General features: G+C 34.9%; 1 protein-coding gene across 1 annotated transcript; it reads left to right on the forward strand.

The window, feature by feature from the left end:
• The first annotated feature begins 7,191 nt into the window (after positions 1-7,191).
• Positions 7,192-23,264, forward strand: LOC120277082 (insulin-degrading enzyme-like 1, peroxisomal). Its single transcript, XM_039283827.1, has 26 exons — positions 7,192-7,376; positions 7,472-7,547; positions 7,682-7,749; positions 8,740-8,831; positions 8,931-9,004; positions 9,090-9,133; positions 10,024-10,075; positions 10,635-10,757; positions 10,832-10,944; positions 11,100-11,262; positions 12,786-12,878; positions 13,037-13,122; positions 14,344-14,430; positions 15,111-15,214; positions 16,267-16,369; positions 16,509-16,604; positions 16,684-16,873; positions 18,466-18,527; positions 20,523-20,627; positions 20,709-20,910; positions 21,015-21,223; positions 21,955-22,079; positions 22,166-22,217; positions 22,309-22,395; positions 22,612-22,734; positions 22,874-23,264. Exons 1-26 carry the CDS (start codon positions 7,254-7,256, stop codon positions 23,123-23,125), a joined length of 2,904 nt encoding a protein of 967 aa, XP_039139761.1. The 5' UTR covers positions 7,192-7,253; the 3' UTR covers positions 23,126-23,264.
• Positions 23,265-24,333: the final 1,069 nt, after the last annotated feature.

Raw genomic sequence — 24,333 nt, forward strand, 5'->3', positions numbered from 1 at the left:
ACGAGAGATAGGATCCTTGCCAACCAACAATATGAAGAAGTTCGGAAAGACTTTATTCCGAAGAAGAAAAAATACCTTAGACAATCGCGACTCAACAAATTCGAGCAGGAGTTGATAAGGATCTTCCTCAACTGCTCTATGGACAAGTAAGTTTAAAGTTTTTATGTTGTTGTTTACATTTATATGATAACTTTTAATTTATGTACTTATCATTTAAGTAGTTGCAATATCATTTAAATAGTTGAGATATCATTTAAATATTTACAATATCGTTTAATTATATCTATTACCATTTAACTGCAGCACTGTCGTGTGGATGATTGACTCTCTCAGCACCACATAGTCCAGACTATTCACGCTGCTTAATGGGAAGGAGATGGTGTCAGACAATGTGATGGACGCTTTTGTATGCATAATACAAAAGTCGCTAAGCAGAGTACCATATCCTTATAAGAAACACGCCTCCATCACACGACCACTGGCGCTGATTATGTCAAAGCAGAAAGACGCGTCTAACATGACTTTCGCTATGATCGGAGATGTCGCGCAATTTGCATAATGTTGACATTGTCATCCTCCCGATAATAATAAATAGCCACTTCCATGTCGTGGTCCTTGACAATAACAAACAAGAATATAGGCATTATTCTTCATGCCAAAGTGAGGAGTACAATAAAGACGCGTTAGAAATGGTAAGTTCTTTGATAAATAGAGTTTGACTAATAGTATTTGATAAATAATCGGTATTCTAATCTCAAATGTATACCTCGACAGCGGAGACTATTTGATATTTGTATCGATCTGGAGTTTGGCGAGACGGTGACCGCAAAGTACCCACTAGTTCACAACATTGAAACCCCACGACAAAAAAAAGAAGTGTCGACTGCGCTGTCTATGTCATGCGGTTTATCGAGCAATTACTCAATGATAAAAAGCTATGGCTACCGCAAACAGACGTCCCTTATCTAAGATTAAAATATGTTACCCGCATACCTAAGGAAGGGAGGGCAACTGGCATCACTGAGAAAGGGGGGTCTTCGACTGCGGGAAAATAGAATTGACATGATATTGTTTATTTCAAATTTAAATTCAATTCATTGTTTTCGAAGAACATGACAAATTTTCAATATAAATTTACTAGTCAGTATACTTATGTAATTGAATTTCTTTGGTTAACTTTCAATTTTATTGTTTAAATATTAGTGTTTACATTTAAAATAAAGTAGTCTCTGTTTAAACAAATAACGTAGGATAATATGTAAAAATAAAGTAGTCTCTGTTTAAACAAATAATGTTTCTATTTAAATATGTGTTACCTGTTAAGAATAATAGTTTCTCTATTTAAATATCAAAAGTTGAGACACAATTAAGTTTGTTTCTTTTTAAAAATTTGTTTATTTATAATGCCTAGTCGGCGACAGTTTCATTGCAAGATCTACGATTGTGACTGAAGCCGTGGCAGCGGCTGCAATGTAACTCGCGCACCTCAAACACTTGAGACTCGATCCTCTTTCGTCTAGGACGCCCAGGTTGCCTTCTCGTCATAGGCGGTCGCAAACGCAGTTCACGATTTCCGTCCGTAGGCTTGTCATCATCGGGTGTGAGGAATATAGCTTCCTTATACGCCAGTTTGTAATTGTCGACGGTGAAGTAGCCGCTAATAAATTGATGAACGTTGGTAACTGTCTGCATTATTGAAGCGCAAACCTGTTTGCACGGGATACCATAAACTTGCCATCTACGACATGAGGAAGTTCTATTGGCAAGATCTGCAGAGTTGCTGCACTGGTCAATCACTTCATAACGATCATCGGCACAATGACCAACACGAAGATTTCGGCTGTTCTCAACAAGTATCTCTACCTTCGAATGTATGTCCGGGCATAAGTAGGTCTCCCATTTGTTCGCTTTCTCACGGCGGTTGCATAACATGCGCATCAACTTGAACCTGTACAATATAGAACACGAACATATTTAAACAAAGGCACTGATATTTAAACAGTAACAATTATGTGTTAAGGGTAGGAGAAATATTTAAGTGAAGAGTAAGAAAGTTAAACACAGACGTTTTGCACAATAATGAAATTAATTTAATTTCAAATACCTTATGTAGTTGACTATTTTCGTCACCGGTAAATGCCGAGCTTCTTTGATCCACGCATTGAACGACTCCGCGACATTTGAATACATCTCACCCCAACGTTCACCTCTGAAGAGATAATTCGACCAATGTGTTATATCCGATTTATTAATCAACCAATAATGGGCTTCGGGTGATGTGGCCTGAAGTTCATTCATGGTATCATTGAAATCTTTAGCCGCCGATGCCCACGCAATACGAAAGTATATAGACTAACAGTCCTCCCTCAATGCCTTCCCAAGTCTGACGTTGGCTTTCATAAAATTTGCCTCCAAGTATCGAAGACAGTATGCATGTGGGGAAGAAGGGAAGACTCTCGTAATAGCGTTCACAAAGCCCTTAGACCTGTCCAACACGAATGTAATTATCTCTTGATAATCTCCTTCATCATATAAAGCAAGTGGTCTCGTTGTCGACAATATCGAAGGTGACGTGCAAAAAACCATTATTTTTATTTTTGCATGTTGCACCCAATAGAGTATCCCGATACTTTCCAAGGAGATGCGTACCATCGAGAAACAACAGCGGCCTGCAAGCTCTCTTGAATCCCACAATACATGCACTGAAAGAAAAGAATGCACGTTTAAAACGCTCACTGTGTCTTTCAACAATCGCAAATGCTGCTGAGGTTCGTCTTAACCACCTTATCCACGTACCAAAGCAACAAATCATAACTGGAGATGTTGTTGCCGTCGAGGATCACCCGGGCATGCTTTTTTCCCAACTAAGCCTGCTTGTATGGAATGTGGACGCCATGTTCCCACAACATGTCCTTTGGAATGTCGATGGCCTTGTACAAGGGTCGGTCCTTGAGCTTCTAAATCACTCATGCGCTTACCCATTTTTTTGACATTTTCAGATGTGACACTGATCCTATTCCACCACCGCAAGTGTGTGACGGGTTGATTGTCTTGATTCTGAAAGTATTTTTATTATATTATTTTGATGCATGAAGGCGCCATTGACAACCATCGACAGCGCATTCCACAGTCACTCGGTGTTTTTTGTTCTTTATGAATTTGAAGTCAAAATTCCGTTTGATTGTAAAATTTCGAAGTGAGTCCTTGAAATGTTCAACGCCTTCAAAACGTTGTCCGATATCCAACGACAACACTTCAGATTGATCTGATGAGGAAGGAAGGCATCCTACACCGTCAGGGTCGCCATGGGGTGTGATCGGAGCGCTCGCAGAATCCGAATTCCTGCCAACACTTCAGTTTAAACGACAACGATCAATATGTTAAGCATAGACATAAAGTGTTTAAATGATAAATTAAAAATTTAAACATTAATTTAAATATTTAAATAGAGACAAAATAAATTAAACGGAGAATACAATGTTTAAATGGGAACGTAATATATTTAAACAGAGAATGACATAGTTGAACAATAATGAACTTATACAACTAGATAAACATAAAAGAAAATAATCTTATAACGCCAAAAACTCGTTTTCAGTAGGATTCAACAATGGCACATCGTCTGTCTCGACAACAATATCGACTACAACGCATTTAAAGATGGAGTACACGTGACACATCCGCTTGAAGTTAACATCATTTTCTATTGGACAAACCGTTTTATATCCATCCGGTGTGATAAACTTCACCCTGACACGGAAAACATCAAGACCCCATCGCTCACATATCTTAGCTAACACCGATTCTCAAGAAGTCAGCACCGTGAATATTAGCACTCATCCCTCCCCGTTGTATCTAGCAATACCACAAAAACTCTCCATAATAAACTTGCATTTTTATAAATTGTGTTACTCACTCCCTCCCGCAGAATGATCAAAATGAAAGCAACGGCAATGAAGAAATTTTTATCTTATCGGAAAACCGACAGAACTCAAATCGAACAAACCAAATGAGGAGAATAATAATAAGAAGAAGAAGAAGATGTAAAGAGCCTTCTAAAATTTGTTTCACAAAAAAGCAAGCAGAAAGGCAAACAAAAAAAAGTGCACAATTGTATGCATAAAGGTTAGACATGATGTGATTGGGCGGTATTTTTTCCTTCATCGCAAGGGCAAAAAAAGAATTTCATAACATGTACCAACTTGAAGTGACCGACAAGGGGTAATCCCTAGAGACAATCATTATTGGCACCGGTTATACTTTTTTTTTCTCTTTCCTCCTCTTCAGGTTTTCTTTTTGGCTGGGCATCTTGTCTCGAAGTTCTTCTTCACTTTTCCACCATTGTCTCAAAGAAGTATTCGGCATTTCATTAGTTTGCAGTGTGAGGTATTGAGCCGAGGTGGACGACGTTGAAGAAGTTGTGTTTATGGTTTTTTTTATAAATGATTATGATACAAAAAAGATTTTCAAACTGATGGAACGATATGCATGGGACGATATGTATGGGTGCAAGCAACGTATAAGTGGATGATGGATGATGGAAGCCATATTGTCATCGCTCGAAAGAAAAGAGGCAATAAAACATGTGATTTAGTGTTTAAATTTTTCGGTTCATTGTTTAAATATTTTGGATATCATTTAAATACATATGTAAACCATTTAAATATTTTCATTTAACTGTTTAAAAATATATGTTATTGTTTAAATTGAATGCGCCCTCGACGCCGTTCACTTAATGACACCCTCTCCCCGACGGCAATATCCCCTTTATTCGCGACACTGATACCATGTAAATAACATTGTATCTCATTTAAATATAACTGATGTTGTTTAAATATCATTTTCATTGTTTGATTTCTAAGTTTATCTGTTTAAAAAATATTGTTTCTGTTTAAACAAAATTATCTCATTGTTTAAATATCATTGTTTTTTGTTTAAATACCGTTGTCATTGTTTAAATAATAAGAGTTTTTGTTTAACTTTTTGTTTATTTACAATGCCGTTTTTGTTTCTCAAAATGTTTAAGTAAAATGTTACAAGAGAATGTCTCTGTTTAAATATCAAAAGTTGACACTCAAATAAGTTTGTTTCATTTAAAATATTTAAAATTTACAATGCCTACTCGGACCTCGGACACTTGTGACTCGATACTCTTTCATCTATTAAGATCATCGACACAACGACCAACATGAAGATTTCGGCTTTCCTCAACAAGTATCTCTACCTTCGAATGTATGTCCGGGCATAAGTAGGTCTCCCATTTGTTCACTTGCTCACGGTGGTTGCATAATATGCATATCAACTTCAACCTGTAAAACGTAGAACACGAACACTTAAACAATGTTAAACAAAGACACTAATATTTAAATAGACAAAATTATATTTAAACGATAACATTAGAATTTAAACGAAGAACGAGATAGTTAAACGCAGACAATGATGTTTGCACAGTAAAAAAAAGCTTTTAAAGGACAAGAATAATTCTCAAGTGATAAATATCAACTCCGTCTTAAAGGATGTATCATGGTCATCCTCCTCTGGAGAATCCTCAGCAATCAAGCAATAAGTGAAAACTTTCTTTTTTCTTGCTCAAGTCGAAATGCCCGCTTAATTGCTTGCCCGTCATCCTCTGCTGGAGAATCCTCCGCATTCAACCAATTACGCGGGCATTCTGACTTGGGCAAGAAAAGATAGTTTAACTTGTTGCGTGATTGCGGCTGATTGATTCTCCAGAAGAGGATGATCATGACACATCCTTCAAGATAGAGTTAATCTAAAAAATGTGGTCTGACTGAAGTGAATATCCTGGACACATGAAGAAGAAACTCATCCGAGAAGAAACAGAGGAGGAGGAGGAGGAGTTGGGGGTGTCCAGGGGAAGGGGTCTTCTTTCTCATTTATGGTGTGAAGTCCACAAGCTGGTTGACGCTTCAGATCCAAGAAAAAAAAAAGGGAAACGCATGGGGGACCGTGCTTGACTGATAATGAGGAAGGGGTCTTCCGATATTTATGTTAAATTTTAGAAAATTTAATGCCGTCATTAATTCTTGTGCACGGGATACCATAAACTTGCCATCTGCCACCTGCCAACACTTTCAGTTTAAACGAAAAAGATCAATATTTTAAGGAGAGACATAAAGTTTTTAAATAATAATTAAAAATTTAAAGGTTAAGTAAATATTTAAACGTTAACATAAATATTTAAACAAGAGACAGAATAAATTAAACGAAGAACATAATGTTTAAATGTAAACGCAATATATTTAAACATGAGACTGGCATAGTTAAACAGTAATGAACTTATACAACTAGATAAACATAAAAAAGAAGAATCATACAACGAGAAAACCTCGTTTTTCAGTAGGATTAGACAATGGCATATCGTCATGTCTCGACAACAAGATCGACTACAACGCATTTGAAGATGGAGTACATGTGATACATTCGCTGGAAGTCAACCTCGTTTTCTATTGGACAAACCGTTTTATATCTATCGGGTGTGGTAAATTTCACCCTGACACAGAAAATATCGAGACCCCATCACTCACATATCTCAGTTAACACCGATTCCCAAGAAGTCAGCGCCGTGAATATTAGCACTCGAATCGAAGAAATTCTCACATTATCAAGAAATCGGCGAATTTCAAATCGAACAAACCAAATGAGGAGAAGAAGAAGAAGATATGATGAGCCTTCTAAACTTTGTTTGACAAAAAAGCAAGCAGAAAGGCAAAAAAAAAAAATGCAAAATTGTTTGTATAAAGGTCGGGCATGATGTGATTGGACGATTTTTTTCCCCACAATTTTCAAGGGCAACAATGGAATTTCATAACATGGACCCATTTGAAGTGAACTGTAGGGGGTAAAATGGAATTTAAATAATAACGGAAGGGTTGTCCGGGGTTTGCCAAAGTTAGAGGGGCTATTTAGGAATATTTGAATTATATGTGATAATATATTTTAATAATGCATGGGAGTAAATAAGTGTATAAGATATACGGGGTATTCCGTGAATATTCAGCTAAATATAGGGGAAAAAACCTAAATATATTATTTTTCATGTATGAAAAACATAGGGACGTGGATTATAACGAAACACTTTCTAGGGATCTTTTGGGAAGTTTAAGGAGCGGGTCTTTATTATTACTCATATAATGTCCGTTGCTTTTGTTATTAAGGTCTTCGGTTGAGTCTTTCAGAAAGAAAGAAAGAAAGAAAGAAAGAGAGACAGCGAGGGAGACAGAGGAGGAGGAATGGCGGTGATTTCGCCGGAGACGGTGATCTTGAAGCCCCGGACGGACAAGCGGGAGTATCGGAGGATCGTCCTTCCAAACTCCCTTGAAGCTCTTCTCATCAGTGATCCGGAAACCGATAAGGTGTCAGTCTTCTCTGATCTTTTCTTTTCTTTTCTTTTCATCAGTGATCTCTAATTTCTGTGAATTGAGATCGGATGTGTGTGTTTTTCTTCAAGGCTGCGGCGGCGATGAATGTTTCCGTTGGATATTTCAGTGATCCTGAAGGACTTGAGGGTTTGGCTCACTTTCTTGGTTCGTGATCATTTGTATTTCTTGTGATTCTTATTTATTTATTTATTTATTTATTGGCGAGATTTGTTTGATATGGAGGGTTTCTTGCATGTTTTCTCTGATTTTCTTAAAGAATTCTATGTGTTCACCCACAGAGCACATGCTGTTTTATGCCAGCGAGAAATATCCTCTTGAAGATAGTTATTCGAAGTTTATAACTGAGGTGATTGTAATTCGATTTATCTTGTCTTTTTTGTACATTTTTGTTTATTTTGCAATCTTGAAAAGTCTCCGTTTGGCTTTAATTTTTCTTCTTATCTCGTAAGTAATTGTACTTTCATCTATGGGCCTTGTATTTATCCAAAGCTGAGTTATTTCTTCCTAGGGTTTTCTTTTCACATAGGCCTTTAACTTAAACCAGCCACCAAGTTTTCTGATTAAATTTCCTGGTTATTGGGCTTGCTTTTATATGGACAGTAGTGGTCTATTTTCCATTTTTGGGTGGCCTTGTAGCCTTTCTGTGCCCAAGATGTTGTAAATATTGGATCTTGGAGCATAAATAATAGTTGAACTTGTTTGCTTGTGGGTCAGATTTATGCGTACTTGTGTGTGCGCGCACGGGAAAATAACCTATCATGTAGTTGCAGCATGTAGGGATTTTGCTAGGGCAATTCTGAACATTTATCCCGAACATTTTCTTAGCTAGTATCTGAGTGACTTGGGATGTCATATACAGGAAGTATTCAACAAGGGTTCATATCTAATCCTCATTAATTGGTATAGATCCTTTATTCACTTAGTATGTGTCCGGTGGAATGTTCTAAGTGTGGATGTGCTGTGAGATCATTATAAACAGTGTAATGAGCTCAATTTCTTAGGTAGTTTGTGAATGAATTTGATTCTATCATTTATTAATATACTTTTGAACTCATTTGATTCTGACAGTAAAATGCTTTTCCTATCAGATTATCCTTCTATTTCTAACAAAAGGAACTAACTGCTCTACAATTAGATCTCTTTGAGAATTGAAGGATTACATCTCAAGTGTTCTTTATGCTCTTGCATCAACTTCTCTTCATTTCAATTTTTTTTTTCTGGTAGATTGGTTAGTTCTTTTTCATAGAGATAATGCATTGTTGATGCTTCCACTTGCTGATGATTTTGTATTTTTTCTTTTCCTCTGCCATTGGTATTATTTTTGTGGGTCCATCAGCATGGCGGTTCCACAAATGCATACACGACAGCTGAGCATACGAACTTTTTCTTTGACATTAATGCAGACTACCTTGATGAGGCATTGGACCGGTAAGCTTCTTTTTTACTGTTTTTTCTAGCTATTCATTGTCTTTGTATTTTTTTCTACTAGTTCTTCAGATCATTCTGAGTTTGTCATATTTTATTCAGATTCGGGCAATTCTTTATCAGACCATTAATGTCTTCTGATGCTACTCAGAGAGAAATAAAAGCTGTTGATTCTGGTAGGCCCTTCCTTCACAGCTTTTAGCATTCAATGTGATAATCTCGGCCAATAATTATGACATTTCTTTTCTTTCCTCAATCCAGAGAATCAAAAGAACCTGTTATCTGATGCTTGGCGAATGGGTCAGGTATGTACTATACTTTGCCTATGTTTTTACAATTTTTAACTCTTCACAGGCACATAGATTAAAAACTGCTTTATATGGTGGATTGCAGCACAGTCTGATTGTTGAGCAACCAAAATGTTATTAAAACATAGATGACTGTTATCAACTGCCCTTTTTTAGAAAGTGGCATATTATGATTTGCTCTTTTGCTCTAGCTTGACTGCTTTAGTCTTATAACTCCAAGTAAACCTGTCTTTCTTATGTGTGTTCTTTATAAAGCCAGATTGGTTTGGTGATGCTGGAGCTTATACCGCTTGCTATGAAATTTGTTGCTAAGAAAATGGATATGAACTTGGGACTGTTCTATTGTCATCCTATGGCGGCCTAAGTATTCCTGACTGTTCTGTATCCTGATAAAGGTCGAGTAACTTGAGTGTTTATATTTGCAGTGTTGAGTATGAGTGAAACATTAACTAGTGACAAAATAAATTGTGAATTTCTTCCTTCTGGGCATTGTTTGGTCAACATGATTTGGCAAGTGGACACTCTAGGCACATTAGGAATCCATTAGGGTGCGTGGTAATTTCATCCTTCAAGGCCCATTCTTTTCCTTTTACATTAAGTGGTTTCAGAAGCTTTTCATGTTTGTGCTTCTTTTTTTTTCTTGAATATACAAAATGAAAGAAAGTGAATTCTAATTGTCTTGTTTTTGTGACACACTGGTTCGTTATTTATTTGTTTATTTAAATTTTGTTTTGGTGAAATATTTTTGTTAGAAATAGTTCTTTTATGTGGGGAAAGGCATTTGAAATTTTTATAGTATCCAGGGTTTTTCATTGTAAGTATTTTCTAGTTTTTTTTTAACCCTTACTGTGCAAGGTTCAATTATTCCCTGCTTTTATTCTTTTCAGCTTCAAAAGCATATCTGTTCAAAGGATCACCCATATCATAAATTCAGTACAGGTGTACTATCGTTTTTCAGCTTCTTATATGTTAATGAAGTTGATTTTAGTAATTACTTTTCTATTTGATAATAATATTTCGTAGATGATCTTTTATGTCATTGTTTTCTGTCACTATTTTGATTTATTGTTTGTTGGATCTTTATGATCATCATTTATACTTCGTTTTAGACTTCAATATTTTGTTTGCATATTAACATTCAATTGGCGATTACTTTAGAATTACCACATGACAGTTTGCTATATCATCTCCGATTCTTTGTTAGATCATTTTAAGCATTATCAGCTCAAGTTGATTAGATCATTTTACAAATTTATAGAGTAAATTTCTATATTTGAGTTTTCTCGGTGATAAAGTTGACTTTGTTTCAAATCATCATATACTACAGGGTCAATTTCTTAGGTCTTCGTCATCAGATTTATGCACATATATTTCAAATGTTTGCCACTCTGTTCACACTTTCTTCAACTGTTACTTATAAGTTTTTAGTGTTTATTTTTATTTTAATTTGAATATAGTTTGTTTTGCTTTTTAAATTTTTAACTATGTAACTTTTCAGGGAATTGGGATACTTTGGAAGTTGTACCAAAGGCTAAAGGACTAGACACAAGGCTTGAGCTTATCAAATTCTATAAAGATAATTATTCTGCAAACATAATGCATCTTGTCGTTTATGGGAAAGGTTATAATTGATCCTCAACTTGGTTCTTGATTTTATTCCTTATTCACCAAGTGTCTCTTTCTGAATGAAATCAGAGAGTCTTGACAAACTGCAAAACCTGGTCGAGAGCAATTTCAAAGATGTTCTGAACATTGAGCGGGGCAAAATTTGTTTTCCTGGACAGCCATGCTCATCAGAACATCTCCAGGTAAGTTCTGTTCTCTTTGCCTATATTTGTGAAATTGTTGATGAATGTTACTTTCTAAATTTACTTCATAAAATCTGAATGTGTGTTCGCTTTGATTGCCTTGCTATGGTGTTCAAGAATGTTTTTTTCTTGATTGAATGGTCATATTGTTGCAGATTCTTGTCAAAGCTGTCCCAATAAAGGAAGGTCACATGTTGAGAATCATATGGCCTGTCACTCCTAACATACGATATTACAAAGAAAGCCCATCTAGATATCTTTCTCACCTTATTGGGCATGAAGGAGTGGGATCTCTGTTTTATGTTTTGAAAAGTCTCGGTGAGTTAACATGGTTTCATCTCATAGTTTGCAGGATACCTTCATGTCATGTTATTATTTATTGTTCATTGTTATTTGTGTTTCATGACAAAACTATGTTAGCTCTGAATGCATGTTATTATATCTGGTCAGGGTGACACATCTTTGGATTTCTACTGTTTGGTCTCTTCTAATTTGGGTAATTTTTGGGAAATCAGGAAGTGGTGAAGTCACCGAGATAACTAAGGTTGAATTCTTCAAGTGGCTCTAGAAAGGCCAGAAACCCCAAGGTGCTCGTATTTTAGGTGTAAAGTTATGTTCAGGTTGGGCCTGTGGTGCCCTTTATTTAAGTGGAGGAAAAATTGGTTTTTTTAATGTCCTTAAGGCTTTTGGTAGCATTCTAGAGTACATTGGTTCATGTAGCCAATATCTCAGCATGCTTAGTTTAAGGCATAGGTAAGCTACTGCAGTGAATTCTAGCCACCATTGTAAGAGTATTTGTTGACCTGTCTGTTTTTCTCTTCACATTTTCACCACCATATGCACAAGGTTTATTAATTGGTTTCCCATTTTGTGCTATAAAACGAAGTCTTTTTAGCTAGGCCTATATGCTTGATCTTCTATCTACTATGTCTTGGCTGTTTCAGCTTTTAGCTGGTTATCTATGGTTGTTGGATGCATCATGAAACACAGCCTGAATTTTACTAACCATTTTCAATGCATTATTTTAATTATAGATTTAACATGGAACAAATGTATACTTAGTTTTCAAGAGACTGAGGATTTTTATTTTTGAAATGTACTGCACATGATATCTAATAGTTCACTTGAGCCACTGGAGGTAGTTTAAATAACCATTAGTTCTATAAGGGTAATTTATAAAATTTTTGAAGAACATTTTTTTTAAAAGGAAAATCCAAATACACTTTCTCAGAAGTCTTTTCTCAGGAGCTGCTCTCACAATCTTCTCTGAGAAGGAGTTTTTAATTTTTTAATTTTTTTTAAAGAGCTTCTTCATATGAAAGAAAGCCAATCCAAACAACTAAAGTTGGCCTATAAGTCTTTAACTTATTTGAAAAACACTTATTGACACCCTCTTCCCTAAGCGCACAAAAAAAAAAAGAAAAAAAACAACCATACATGCCTGTTTAATTTGATGCTAAAAGTTTGAATATAGGACGAGGGCATGGTGGGATCCCTAGCCCGGCATGATGGGTCCCTTATCCCTGTTTCTCTGCGGGGTGGCGGGCTAGGGTCGGGGATCTCCAGCCCCATTGGATGTGGGGATGGGTGTCATGTATAGTTCCCCATTAGGGAACACGGCAGGTTTGAGAAGAGGTTAGGGAATTTAGGGATGCAGTTGAAAATGACATCTCTGGTCCAAACATGTCCCATTGCCATTCTAATTTGAGGCTTTGGTTGGCTTTATCAGTGACTTTTGTTTCAATTTTTCTTGACTACCATCATTTTTGGTATATCTCTACATGTAACAATTGTTTTAATATTTAGACTAACTTTTTCCTTAAATTTTATAAATATTGTAGGATGGGCAATGAGTCTTACTGCTGGAGAAGGTGATTCAAGCTATGATTTCGCATTTTTTTGTGTCAACATTGAGCTCACTGATTCTGGACATGGTTAGTTCTTATCCACCAAAGAAAAATTGTCTTATTTTTCCAATTTATTGTTACCAACTAATGCTGCGTTTCACATTTCCCACAAAATAATTAACTGCCTGTGGGGCCAAAGCTTTGGACTATGCCATCCAGTTTGATGTGTTTAAAATGTATGACAGAGCATGTAGAAGATGTTGTCGGGTTATTGTTCAAATATATTGCACTTTTACGGAATTCTGGCATCCATAAATGGATTTTTGATGAGGTGATACTTTAATACTTATGGAAGCTTGCTGGAATGAATCTTAAATGTCTTAATAACTTCATGGATTAAATAAGTTGATGCATCTGTTTCTTACTGCACAACATTGTTATATATAGAGTTGGGCACTTATGGAGTTTTGGTAGGTCATCCTGTTTCTTGCTGGATTGTATGAGTTAGGCAGACTTTTAAATTTGTTTGTAGTTGCAGTCTTTTTTATTTCTTCTATCTTGCTTGTTTTTGCATATAATTCTCATCATGCTTCTTGCGGGGTCACATGTAGTTTGGGAGATGTTTAAATCACTACATAATTTTCAACTTTTTTGTTTCTTTCCATTTTGTTTGTTTTTACATATAATTCTTGTCATGATCATGAATTAAGAATTTTGCACACAAAATGTGCTTGACAATGAATTCGATTATAACTTTTACTGAAGATATAGACAGAAAAATGTTGAATATATATTTGACCTCCATCAAACCTTACTAATCACTGAATGATGTGCTGGCCTCCTCTATGACCTATGCCTCTCTCTCTTCCTGAAAAGCATCTTTGATGCTGTATGGTTCTGATTTGTATCATACAGAATCTACTTGCATGCTTGGTAATTTTTGGAACCTGTCAAAGAAGAGTGATGCATATTTGGAGCATAAAATCATATTACTTTTCACTTCAAAGTTATCACACACTGTTAGGATAAATTATCATACAATCATCCTCTTGATATATCATGTCAAATATTGGCCTCTGAACATGTTTAAATGAAGTGTCATAGAAGCAGAATGGGAACACTAATGGCATTGTGTTAGCAATTACTGTTGTGGTTCAGTTAGCACTGTAACCAAATATGATTTGTCCTGGAGGCCATTTTTCCAATATTGTATAATAACTAGTTGGTAGCAATAAGGGACATAGCAAAAATGATTTGGTTGAAAATAATTTAGGGTTTCTTTTACTTAACTGGATAATAATATGCAGTTCACGTGTTAAAGACATGATTGCCCACTTTGGATTATGTCTTCACAACTAATTATATTGAGGTGAAGTGATCACCTGAAATTGCTGATCCTTTATTGCATTTTCTCTTTCACAGCCGATGTTTTTATGATTTTTGGAAGGTCTTATATTAATATTCTATTATATGGATTTGGCATCATTCATAATAATTTTTGTTCTTAGATGTATTTGTTTTAGTGAGTCTTACATTTTTGTTGGTTGTTTAGTTGGTGGCAATATGTGAGACAGGCTTCCATTATAAAGACAAAATCCCACCTATCAACTATGTTGCTAATATTGCATTAAATATGCAGGTAAGTCCTTATCTGGTTTCATTTTATTGATGAATTTTGTTCCTAATTCAATAATTATGATTTATTATGTTAAAAATTTTTAGTTTATGCATACGTATATATTTGTGTGCACGTGTGTGCAAGAAGTCACACCTTGAACTTCCATGGTAAATTGGGATCGGATTGCCCTTGTGATGATGTCAGAAATGGGTATAGCTATGTCAGTCTATATAGTGGACAGTTTGGTTTTGTCCTAACTCCAGCTCCCAACATAGTATGCCTTGAACTTTCCATGATAATTTGGTGATAAATCGGTCTGTATAAGATTAGACTTGTGGCCTGTTGACAAGAACAAAGGCAATCCCAAGTAATGCTTAATGGACGACTGTTTTATATTTTAAATTGCTTTTAACATTTTATTTAGGTTTAGTACTTCTAGTTCCTTTGACTTACCGTATTGAATGGCAAACTGGTAACTCCTAATATTGTAACATAATTTATTAAAACTGGTTGCTGGAATGATTATGCATGCTGTAAAATCTTGTTTATTGCTTCAGCTGGCCAATATCTAAGAATATAAACCCCAGTTTGATGTGTCCATCTTGTATTAAGGTTGTTCACTTAAGTGGAAATGAATTTTTAGTGCTTAACAATGTAATAATTTGATCCTTTATTTACTGTTTTTTCTTTATATATGCTAGTTGTTTCCCCCGGAGGATTGGCTATGTGGATCTTCATTGCCTTCAAGATTTGATCCAAGCACTATAAACAGGATGTTGGACGAGTTGACTCAAAATAATGTTAGGTAGTTTTTTTATTTTTTTGCATTTAAAATTTCTAATATATTGCCTTGAATAGTTGATGTGATTTTTTCTCAATTATCGGAATATCAGTTCACTAGGCTAATCCTATGTATAAAAATGTAAGGTTACACAAAGATACAAATGCTTGCTAAAACATAATTGAACCAATGATATTTGTGGTAGTGATTCAGAGATTCTTATCCGTCATATGCAATATAACAACGAATTATTTGCTTATACTTGAAATCTTCTCAAATGTTATTTTAGGTTGTGCTGATTACTACCCTTATATTAGTTATGTTAGATTTTATATTTTGGTACTAGTGGGCCCTATATGGGCTCTATATGGGTTTAGGGGTCTTACACCAAAAAGTCTCAAGACTTAGTGGCTCAACCTCTATACTTATATATAAACCCATTACACTTCTATTACACAACCTGATGCAGACTATATTTCCAACACTCTTCCCTCAAGTTCAACTCGATTCGAATTTGCATGCGACTTGTACACCAAAGGTCCCGCTTTATACTGACTTGTACACTACTTGTGTCTCGTAGGTCCTACACTACATGGAGTCATACTACATCATGTGACTTGTACCACATCGGTGGCTCCACTATATTGCTCTGATACCATGTTAGATTTTATATTTTGATACTAGTGGGCTCTATATGGGCTCTATATGGGTTTGGGGGTCTTCCACCAAAAAGTCTGAGGACTTAGTGGCTCAACCTCTATACCTATATATAAACCCATTACACTTCTATTACACAACCGATGTGGTACTATATTTTCAACAAGTTACTCTGTCTAATCTAAGTTCCTATTACATTGCTTTGGCAAAAGTATTGTCATGGAAAAGATGGGTAAATTCCAATACGTCAATTTTTAATGTGGCAAATAATAAAAAAAATGAAATGAAATGTTGATCAGCTAATGAAAGTGTTTGGTGGATTTCATTTTTTTAACCGATCAATTTCTCATTTGTGTTATTTAGAAGGTGTTGTTTAATTCAATCATTCTTCATGCTAAGACAATTGTTCTTTTCTGCAGAATTTTCTGGGAATCCCAGAAGTTCAAAGGATGCACAGACTCACTGGAACCTTGGTATAAAACTTCTTATACGATTGAAAGAATAACTTTTGCTTCCATACAGGTTTCTTCTTATTCTTTTGTGTATATAAGTGTAGCCAATTCTGGGATAGCTACTTTAGGTAGTTCTGTTAATATTGTGTTATTGAATTTTCATCTCTCTGATTTTTATTTTTTAATTAGTTACTTGATTTTTTTTGTAGCAATGGGTAGAAAAAGCTCCTAATGAATGTCTACATCTTCCTGAACATAATATATTTATCCCAACTGATTTAACACTAAGACAGGTTGAAGAGAAGGTATATCAAGACATGTTTCATTTTCTTTTTATGTCTTTGTCTTATTTTATATTTTCTAATGGCCGAAAGCTTTTACCAGGTTAAATTTCCTGTTTTATTGAGGAAATCATCATTATCCAAATTGTGGTATAAATCTGATACTACATTCTTCACACCTAAAGCATATGTGAGAATTGATTTCAACTGTCCAGAGTCAAAATTCTCACCAGAGGCAGTTGTTCTTACTGACATTTTTACCAGATTAGTGGCAGATTATCTTAATGAATATGGTAACTACTGAAGCATCATTCTTGTTGCATAACTTGAATCCTTTCTTATTATTTTTTTTTTTGGAAATTCTTTAACTATTTTGATATTGATGAATAAGGTGTAGATCAACGTAAAATTTTTCCTTATTTTACCATTTTTGCTTACGTATTTGCATATATATATATATATATATATATAATCAGTTTTATATTTTTTTGAGTATTGAGTCTATTGACATGGTGGTTCTCATTTCATTCTTAGAACAGGGTTGGTTTTCTCCTAGGGACTGAACTAATTTGACTATAGCAGCTATTTTTTTTATCAAATGGCCATTGTCAGTCTTGATGTAAAATCATAGCATTACAATTGATAAATCAAATTTTGGTAATTTAATGGGACATCTTCTCGGTCTTGTATGAATGTGGAACTCTTACCTTATATCCTAAACTTTGGCATAGTTGTGAAGGTTCAAGCAAAGAAGTTTGATTGATGTAAGGTGTTGTGCATTCTTTTTTCTCTTGTTATCTTTATGCGGGACAGATGTCCATAAACAAACTATGGGGAATTGAAATTACTTTGGTTGTGGCTCAGAATATTAGAATACAAGAAATAAATACCAGAATTTTGTGAACAGCTCATGAAGTAGGAGATATTCTATAGGAAGTTTGCATAGTTATTAAGATATGCTTCTCAGGTGAAGAATAGGTATGGCTGATGCCCATAATATCTATGCCTGTGAATAAGGTTGTTATTTTCCTTCAATTGCATGCCTGCATTGTAATGAGTATGTCGTATTAGATATGTAAAGAAACTTACTGTAAATTAGTTTTAAATTTTGTAATAATGTGATGGCCAATTGAAATCAGTTATTAATTGTATCGATGCTGTAAGTAGTTACTATAGAAGCAAATATAACTACACCAAGTATGATGGCCTCACAAAACTGTCAACTTGGATTTTCTTGTAGTACTTTAAAGTGTAAAAGAAGTTGTAGTGTCCACCTTTGGCATCATGACAGGCCACAACATCTACAAACAGTTTGATGTTGAAGCAAAATTCACATCTGTGCTTCTCAAGGAATATGAAAACCTGAAGTTGGTCTTAGTTTGAAGTTTCCAACAGTAAGCTTGTTTTAGTGAGACGGTATTATCTCATAAGTGCTTGGGGAATCCATAGAGGAGCTTGTGATTTATATATAGTGAAGGAATCAGCTTCTGCACCATTACTGGTGATTTACTTGAAGTTATTAAAATAAAGCACTTTGAGAAGATGAGAACAATTTATGCTCCCAGTCATTTTAGCACTGCTACTAAGACTCACAGTTCATCATTTGAGTTTTGTAACAACCAATTTGCATACCAAAACATCACTTGCAATGTGTTGTTTATTGATATTATTGATGACAAAAGTTTCATCTGAACTATTTGCAATTTGTACTTCTATTCAGTTCTCTAGTTTTACTTTTCACTCACTTCAGCACTAGTCTTATCTTGGTATATAGACTTGATGGGTAATTTTACAGACCATATATGGTGCAGCTGCTTGAACTTTTTTTTTGGTCTTTCTTATTTCTTGCTTTCAACAGTGAGCTAATTTGGTCGAATTTTTCCAGCATACGATGCTCAAGTTGCTGGTCTTTATTATTCAATACAATGCAGCGATACTGGATTTCAGGTATATTCCTTTGCTTTATTCTTTTTTTTGCGTGAAACGTTGTTTTACTTGTTGAAATGAGTTTTCAATGCTTTCACTGAAAGAATGTTAGGCTTTTGTGATTTATAGAGAGTTGTAAATCAGGGGAAAAAACAGCTAAAAATAATGCTGGGTTTGCATTGAACCACTATATCTTACCATGAATAAACTTAATTATTTACCATTGAAGAAGTTCAACTTTTGCCTATACTTTGCTGTTTGACATGCAAACATATTATATAAGGATCAAATTATATCTTGATTCCCTTTGTTCCTGTCATTTATATTACTTTCCAATTGTATTTACTTTTATGTTTTCTGTTTAATTTTATTCTTTTTAACTTCTGTGCTATTAAAAAATGCAACTAGGAGGAACTTAAAATGAAAGTCATTCCAAATTCTGGATTTATTGAAAATATTGGAAATATGCATGATTTGAGGGACTCAAATAAGCAAAATTTATGTCATGAATTTTCAGGGTTTTTTTTTTTATTTTTTGATTTTTTGAATTTAGAATGACCTAAATAATATCCTAAGATGTCTAATGAAATTCTATTTCCTTACAATTACGTTATCAAACCCACGCTAGACCTTTATTTTATACAGTGGAGAATGAGGGGTTGGTGAGCAGCTGGGTGGAACGAGGGTTTGCTTTTGAGAATTTCATGAGATTTGAGAAAAATTTCAGTCTCTTTATTGAAAATATTATTACAATCGAGTCTTTTTGTAATGAATAAAAAAAATTTAAAATCTTATCAGGAAAACAATATGTTATGTAGTGGCTTAAAATTTTTTATCGAATCAATAATAAAATAAAACACACTATTTAGTTTTTATTAACATGTTGTGGATAGATTATAGTTAGAAGATGCTTGTAAGTAGTATACACCAGATGCTAGACCCACAAATATATGTATATGATTTAGATAATGTGTATGCCTGCCATATCATATTTGTCTGATTTTGGTAATTAATATGTTTGTGTATAAGTTAATCACTGGTTCTTGATTATTGAACGTTTCCTAGCGTTTTGGGTTGGGGATTGGGATGATGGGTTTATTTTTAATTATTTTAGATAGAAACTTTGATTTTGAGTTGCTTCGGTACTGATCAAAATGGACATTTTAAGGTTAAACTTATGCTTTTCTAATTAATGATAACCATTCATTAATATTAGTAATTTTTAAAAATTAATTATCAAGCATATTGATTTAAATAATTAAATTGTGTGTACAAGGGCTGGCGGGATAATCTAAACCAATTAAGTGTTTGGTTGGAGCCTGTGGGATAACCTGATTTCATCTTCCAAGAAGCACCCTAAGGTTAATGAGTTAAATGACAGGTGGGCTCTGATAATATTTATTTACACAGTTCACCTTTACCCTAATTTGATATTTTAAAATCTTTTCTTTGACTAAGGCATCCCACCTAAGCTGTCCAACCTTTTGGCTATACTAGTTTATCTTCAATTGTTCTATAAAGATGCAAAGTGACTAACTTTTTTTTTCATGTCAATCCTTCCTTGGCTTCTTGTCTATTTAAGGATCACATTTGTTGCCTGATGTTGTGATCCAAATTTAAATTCTTACAGTTGCTTTAGAGAGCATTTTTTTTTTTATTGAAAATGATTTAGGTAATGCATTTTTATGGGAAACCGGCATCAGTTAAAGAGCTTTCTATATTCAGGGCTCTTGCCGTCTAAGGTTCAACAACTTGCCTTACTGCATCTGTGTTCCCTGTTACTGGGGACAGTACAGCACAGAAATTTTTACTATAATTGTCATTTGTAACTCTATCATGTCAGCTCTTTTCAAGTTTTGGGTGTTTGTAGTGAGGATTGCTTAATAAAACCCTTGCATTAAAAACATGTGAATCCCAAAGATTTCCAAATTTACGATATCATCTATTTGTATAATTTACCTTTATGGTGAGCCAATTTTCTGTTCTTTGATGGAATGTACAATGCTTTTATTTTAGGTGGTTGTGGTTGGTTATAATCACAAATTGAGAATCTTGCTAGAGATGATAATCAGTAAGATCAAGCAGTTTGAAGTGAAACTTGACCGCTTTTCTGTGATCAAGGTAGATATAGCTTCTATTCTCAATGGCTATACATATTAATGTCTTAAAATTTTGTTTTACTGACTTTGCTATGCTAATCAGGAAACGACTATGAAAGACTACCAGAATTTTAAGTTCCAACAACCATACCACCAAGCATTGTATTATTGCTCATTATTACTGGAAGAACAGATGTGGCCATTGACTGAGCAACTTGAAATCCTCCCTTTTCTTCAAGCTGATCATCTTATGAAATTTTATCCTTGCCTTCTCTCAAGAGCTTTTTGCGAGTGCTACATAGCTGGTAGGAAAGAATAAGAGTATATCATATTAACTGTTTCATATATGCACCATGTGAAGCTGATTAATAGTTGTTCTTCTGGTGATCTTTCTGCTAATGGTTTGCAGGAAATGTTGGTTCAACTGAAGCAATATCAATTATCGATCATGTTGAAGATGTTCTATTTAAATCTTCCCATGCTACTTCTAAACCTTTGCTTCCTTCTCAGCATCTGACAAATAGAATTGTTAACCTTGAAAGAGGTCTGGGGTACTACTATCCCGTTGAGGGCCTAAATCAAACCGATGAGAATTCTACACTTGTCCACTATATTCAGGTTTCATTTATAATATATTTTTATTTTTATGGGAAAGGATATATGTTGTTGTTTTTTTTCTTGATTTATTAAAATTAAAGTCTGTTACTTAGATTTTTTTGGCATAAATGGATTTGTTCTCTTTCTTGAATTATTCTTTACCAGTTAATTTTTGCTTGCCAGTAGATGAAAGTTTTATTTTATATGTTGGACCTTGTAAAAGAAGCTTTTATTTCATATTCAGATGCACACATTTATTTGACTTCTATTTGAGCTGTGAATTCATTTGGATGTGTTGTTTCTTCTGAAATTAAATCATAGAAGAGGAATGCAGATGTTATGAATCTGGAAGTTTTATACTTTTGTTTGGCTTTGCCGTTTTAATGGTTGAGAGATCTTTTTCTTTTCTTTATGTTTTTTTTTTGGCTCAAATAATCCTGGTGTATATAGCTGCTAAAAGATCATGCGATTTGTTGTCCCAAGTGAGATTTTTATTCACATCTTGATTTGCCAGGGCAGCTCTAATCCTCTTAATGCCTGAAAATCCTGAATTTTGATGAAAAACAAGATTCGTTTAGTGTTGAATTTACTTCTGATAATTTATTTGTAGCACATGGTGGATGGATCTGATTGTCACATTGTCTTGGTGTAGTGGTTGCTATCATCTAAATATATCTCATGATATCAAACTTGGTTTATATGATCTACTCATTCATTTTCATTAATCCCTAGATTTCATTTTATTTGTTTAGATTCATCAAGATAATATCAAGTTAAATGTAAAGCTTCAGCTGTTTGCTCTTATTGCAAAACAACCAGCTTTCCATCAGCTTCGGTCAGTTGAACAACTTGGCTACATAACTGTGCTCAGGCAAAGGTTGGTAAATAAGTTTATTCCCTCTGCTATGTATGCCATAATTTTGAATTGTTATGCTTTAAAGCTTGAAAACATCCCATATGCAGAAATGATTCAGGGGTTTGGGGACTTCAGTTCATCATCCAATCCACAGTGAAGGTACCAACATTTCAGCTTGTTTCTCTCAGCTATTGTCGTCAGAGTTATCATTTATTGTTTTTCTTCATTAACACTCTATTGAGCTTCTCAGGACCCCGCACAGCTCGATAACAGGGTTGAAGCTTTTCTGAAGATGTTTGAAAGTGAACTTTATGAAATGACTGATGATCAATTTAAGGTTGGGATCTTCTGCCTGTTTAAGATCGTTTTCTCTTAACAATCTCGTCATGGATGTGTTAAATATTGTGTGTTAATCCCCACAATATGCATGTGAGCAGTCACATGCACGCAAATTGATACAATTCTACTCTTTCAGTTGTCTCAATGACATTTTTGCTCACCATCTATGTCAAGCATATTTCATTATTACTGACTTGCGTTGATTCTTGTACAGAGCAATGTCAATGCACTGATTGATGTGAAGCTGGAGAAATTCAAGAACTTGAGGGAAGAATCTGCTGTCTACTGGAGAGAAATTTTTGATGGTACTCTGAGGTTTGATCGGCGGGAGTCCGAGGTAATTAATTATCTTTTGCACCAGTAAACAAAACCCATTCTGTGCAAGAAACACAAGCTTTTCGAATTTTCATTGGATTCTCTTTGATTTTCAGCCAGTTAATTCTCCTGAATCATTTTTATCTGTTGCTGGAAACCAGGTGGCAGCCCTAAGGGAACTGACAAAGCAAGAACTGTTTGAGTTCTTCGATTCATACATCAAAGTCGGTGCCCCACAGAGGAAGACTCTCAGTATTCAAGTCTATGGGAGTCGGCATTCTACTGAGTTTCAAAGTACGATTCGTGGATCAAGTCAACCACAAAACTGTCAAATTAGAGACATATTCAGCTTCAAAAGGTCGAGGCCTTTGTATGGTTCTTTTAGAGGCGGCTTAGGCCAGATGAAGCTGTGAATTTCCAGACTCAAGCTCTGTATTGTATTGTATTGCAACTTGTATCACTATTTCTTTCTTCTCAGACTTGTCATTCTTACTCCATCCATAAAGTCAGGACAATAAAGAAGGAATGAATTGTGCCTGCTTTCGCTTTAAACTTTGTTGCTTGATTGCTGTGAGAATAAGTCCATCGCGTTGCATCTTTCTTTTTTGTGAATGCTCCTTAATTTCTACTCCCATCTTAGAATTTGGAAATATTGATTCTGCCCATGCAATAGTTGGGTCTGGTTTCCCTGTTCTTAAAACAGTAGAATAGCTTCAGCTATTTAGAACTTTTATAGTAGCTGGAACATTTTGGAGGAGCCCAGGGGACTTGTCTTGCCTGGTTCCAAAATCAGACGAGACCCTGGCCCTCCGATCTCTTGACACGTGTTTTGACAAGACTCTAGGGATTATGGGAAAAATGCCGCTTTCCGTCGCTTTGATAGTGGATGAATTGTCACTTTTTTTAACAAAAAGAGGGAAATTAAAATGTTTTTTTGAGCGTTGTCTTCTTGTCTTTTTGATCTAGTGGATGTTCGGCATGTTTTCCTTGATGTCTTTCTCTTCTCAGGTTCTCTCTCTGTTGTGTGCGTCTTTCTCTTTTGCATGTTAGTCTGTGATTGAGTGCAATTTTTTAAGAGATGGAAGGAATTAGAGCGATTAGGTATAATGATTGTGGGAAGAAGGCGTAGATGACTCAGGCCCAGAGATGGAGTAGTTCCCCCTTCCGGGGTTGCCGAACAATTCTTCTCCTTTTCCCATTTTTTTTATCCACTGGTTTTATTTATTCTTTGTTTTCCGTGATTTGATGGAGTTCTAGTTGTGATTCAAAATCCAAGCGAACTTTGTTGTGTTCTTTGAGTCCATTTGAATCCATCTGCCAAATTGGAAATAGGGTAAGAAAAAAAAAAGGACAAAATGGTTTTTATTTTGTTTTGCTTTTTTAAAAACTCTTAAGAAATTTTTGGTAAAAATTGTATTAATAATGGCATCCAGAAAACAGATGTCTGGAGGAGCATAAATCTATGTGGAGATCTGTTTTGATTGCTATATGTTATAAAAATGCTCTTCTTTTCCTGTTTTTGGGTAGTTTTGATATGTTTTCTTGTGTTTATTGGGGAATGGGGTTCTCTGTTATGTGTTCTCAATAGCGATTGTATGTTTAAATTAAATTATGGAAAGAT

This window comes from Dioscorea cayenensis, chromosome 15 (assembly GCF_009730915.1).
Source record: "Dioscorea cayenensis subsp. rotundata cultivar TDr96_F1 chromosome 15, TDr96_F1_v2_PseudoChromosome.rev07_lg8_w22 25.fasta, whole genome shotgun sequence".
In the NCBI taxonomy this organism is placed as follows: domain Eukaryota; kingdom Viridiplantae; phylum Streptophyta; class Magnoliopsida; order Dioscoreales; family Dioscoreaceae; genus Dioscorea; species Dioscorea cayenensis.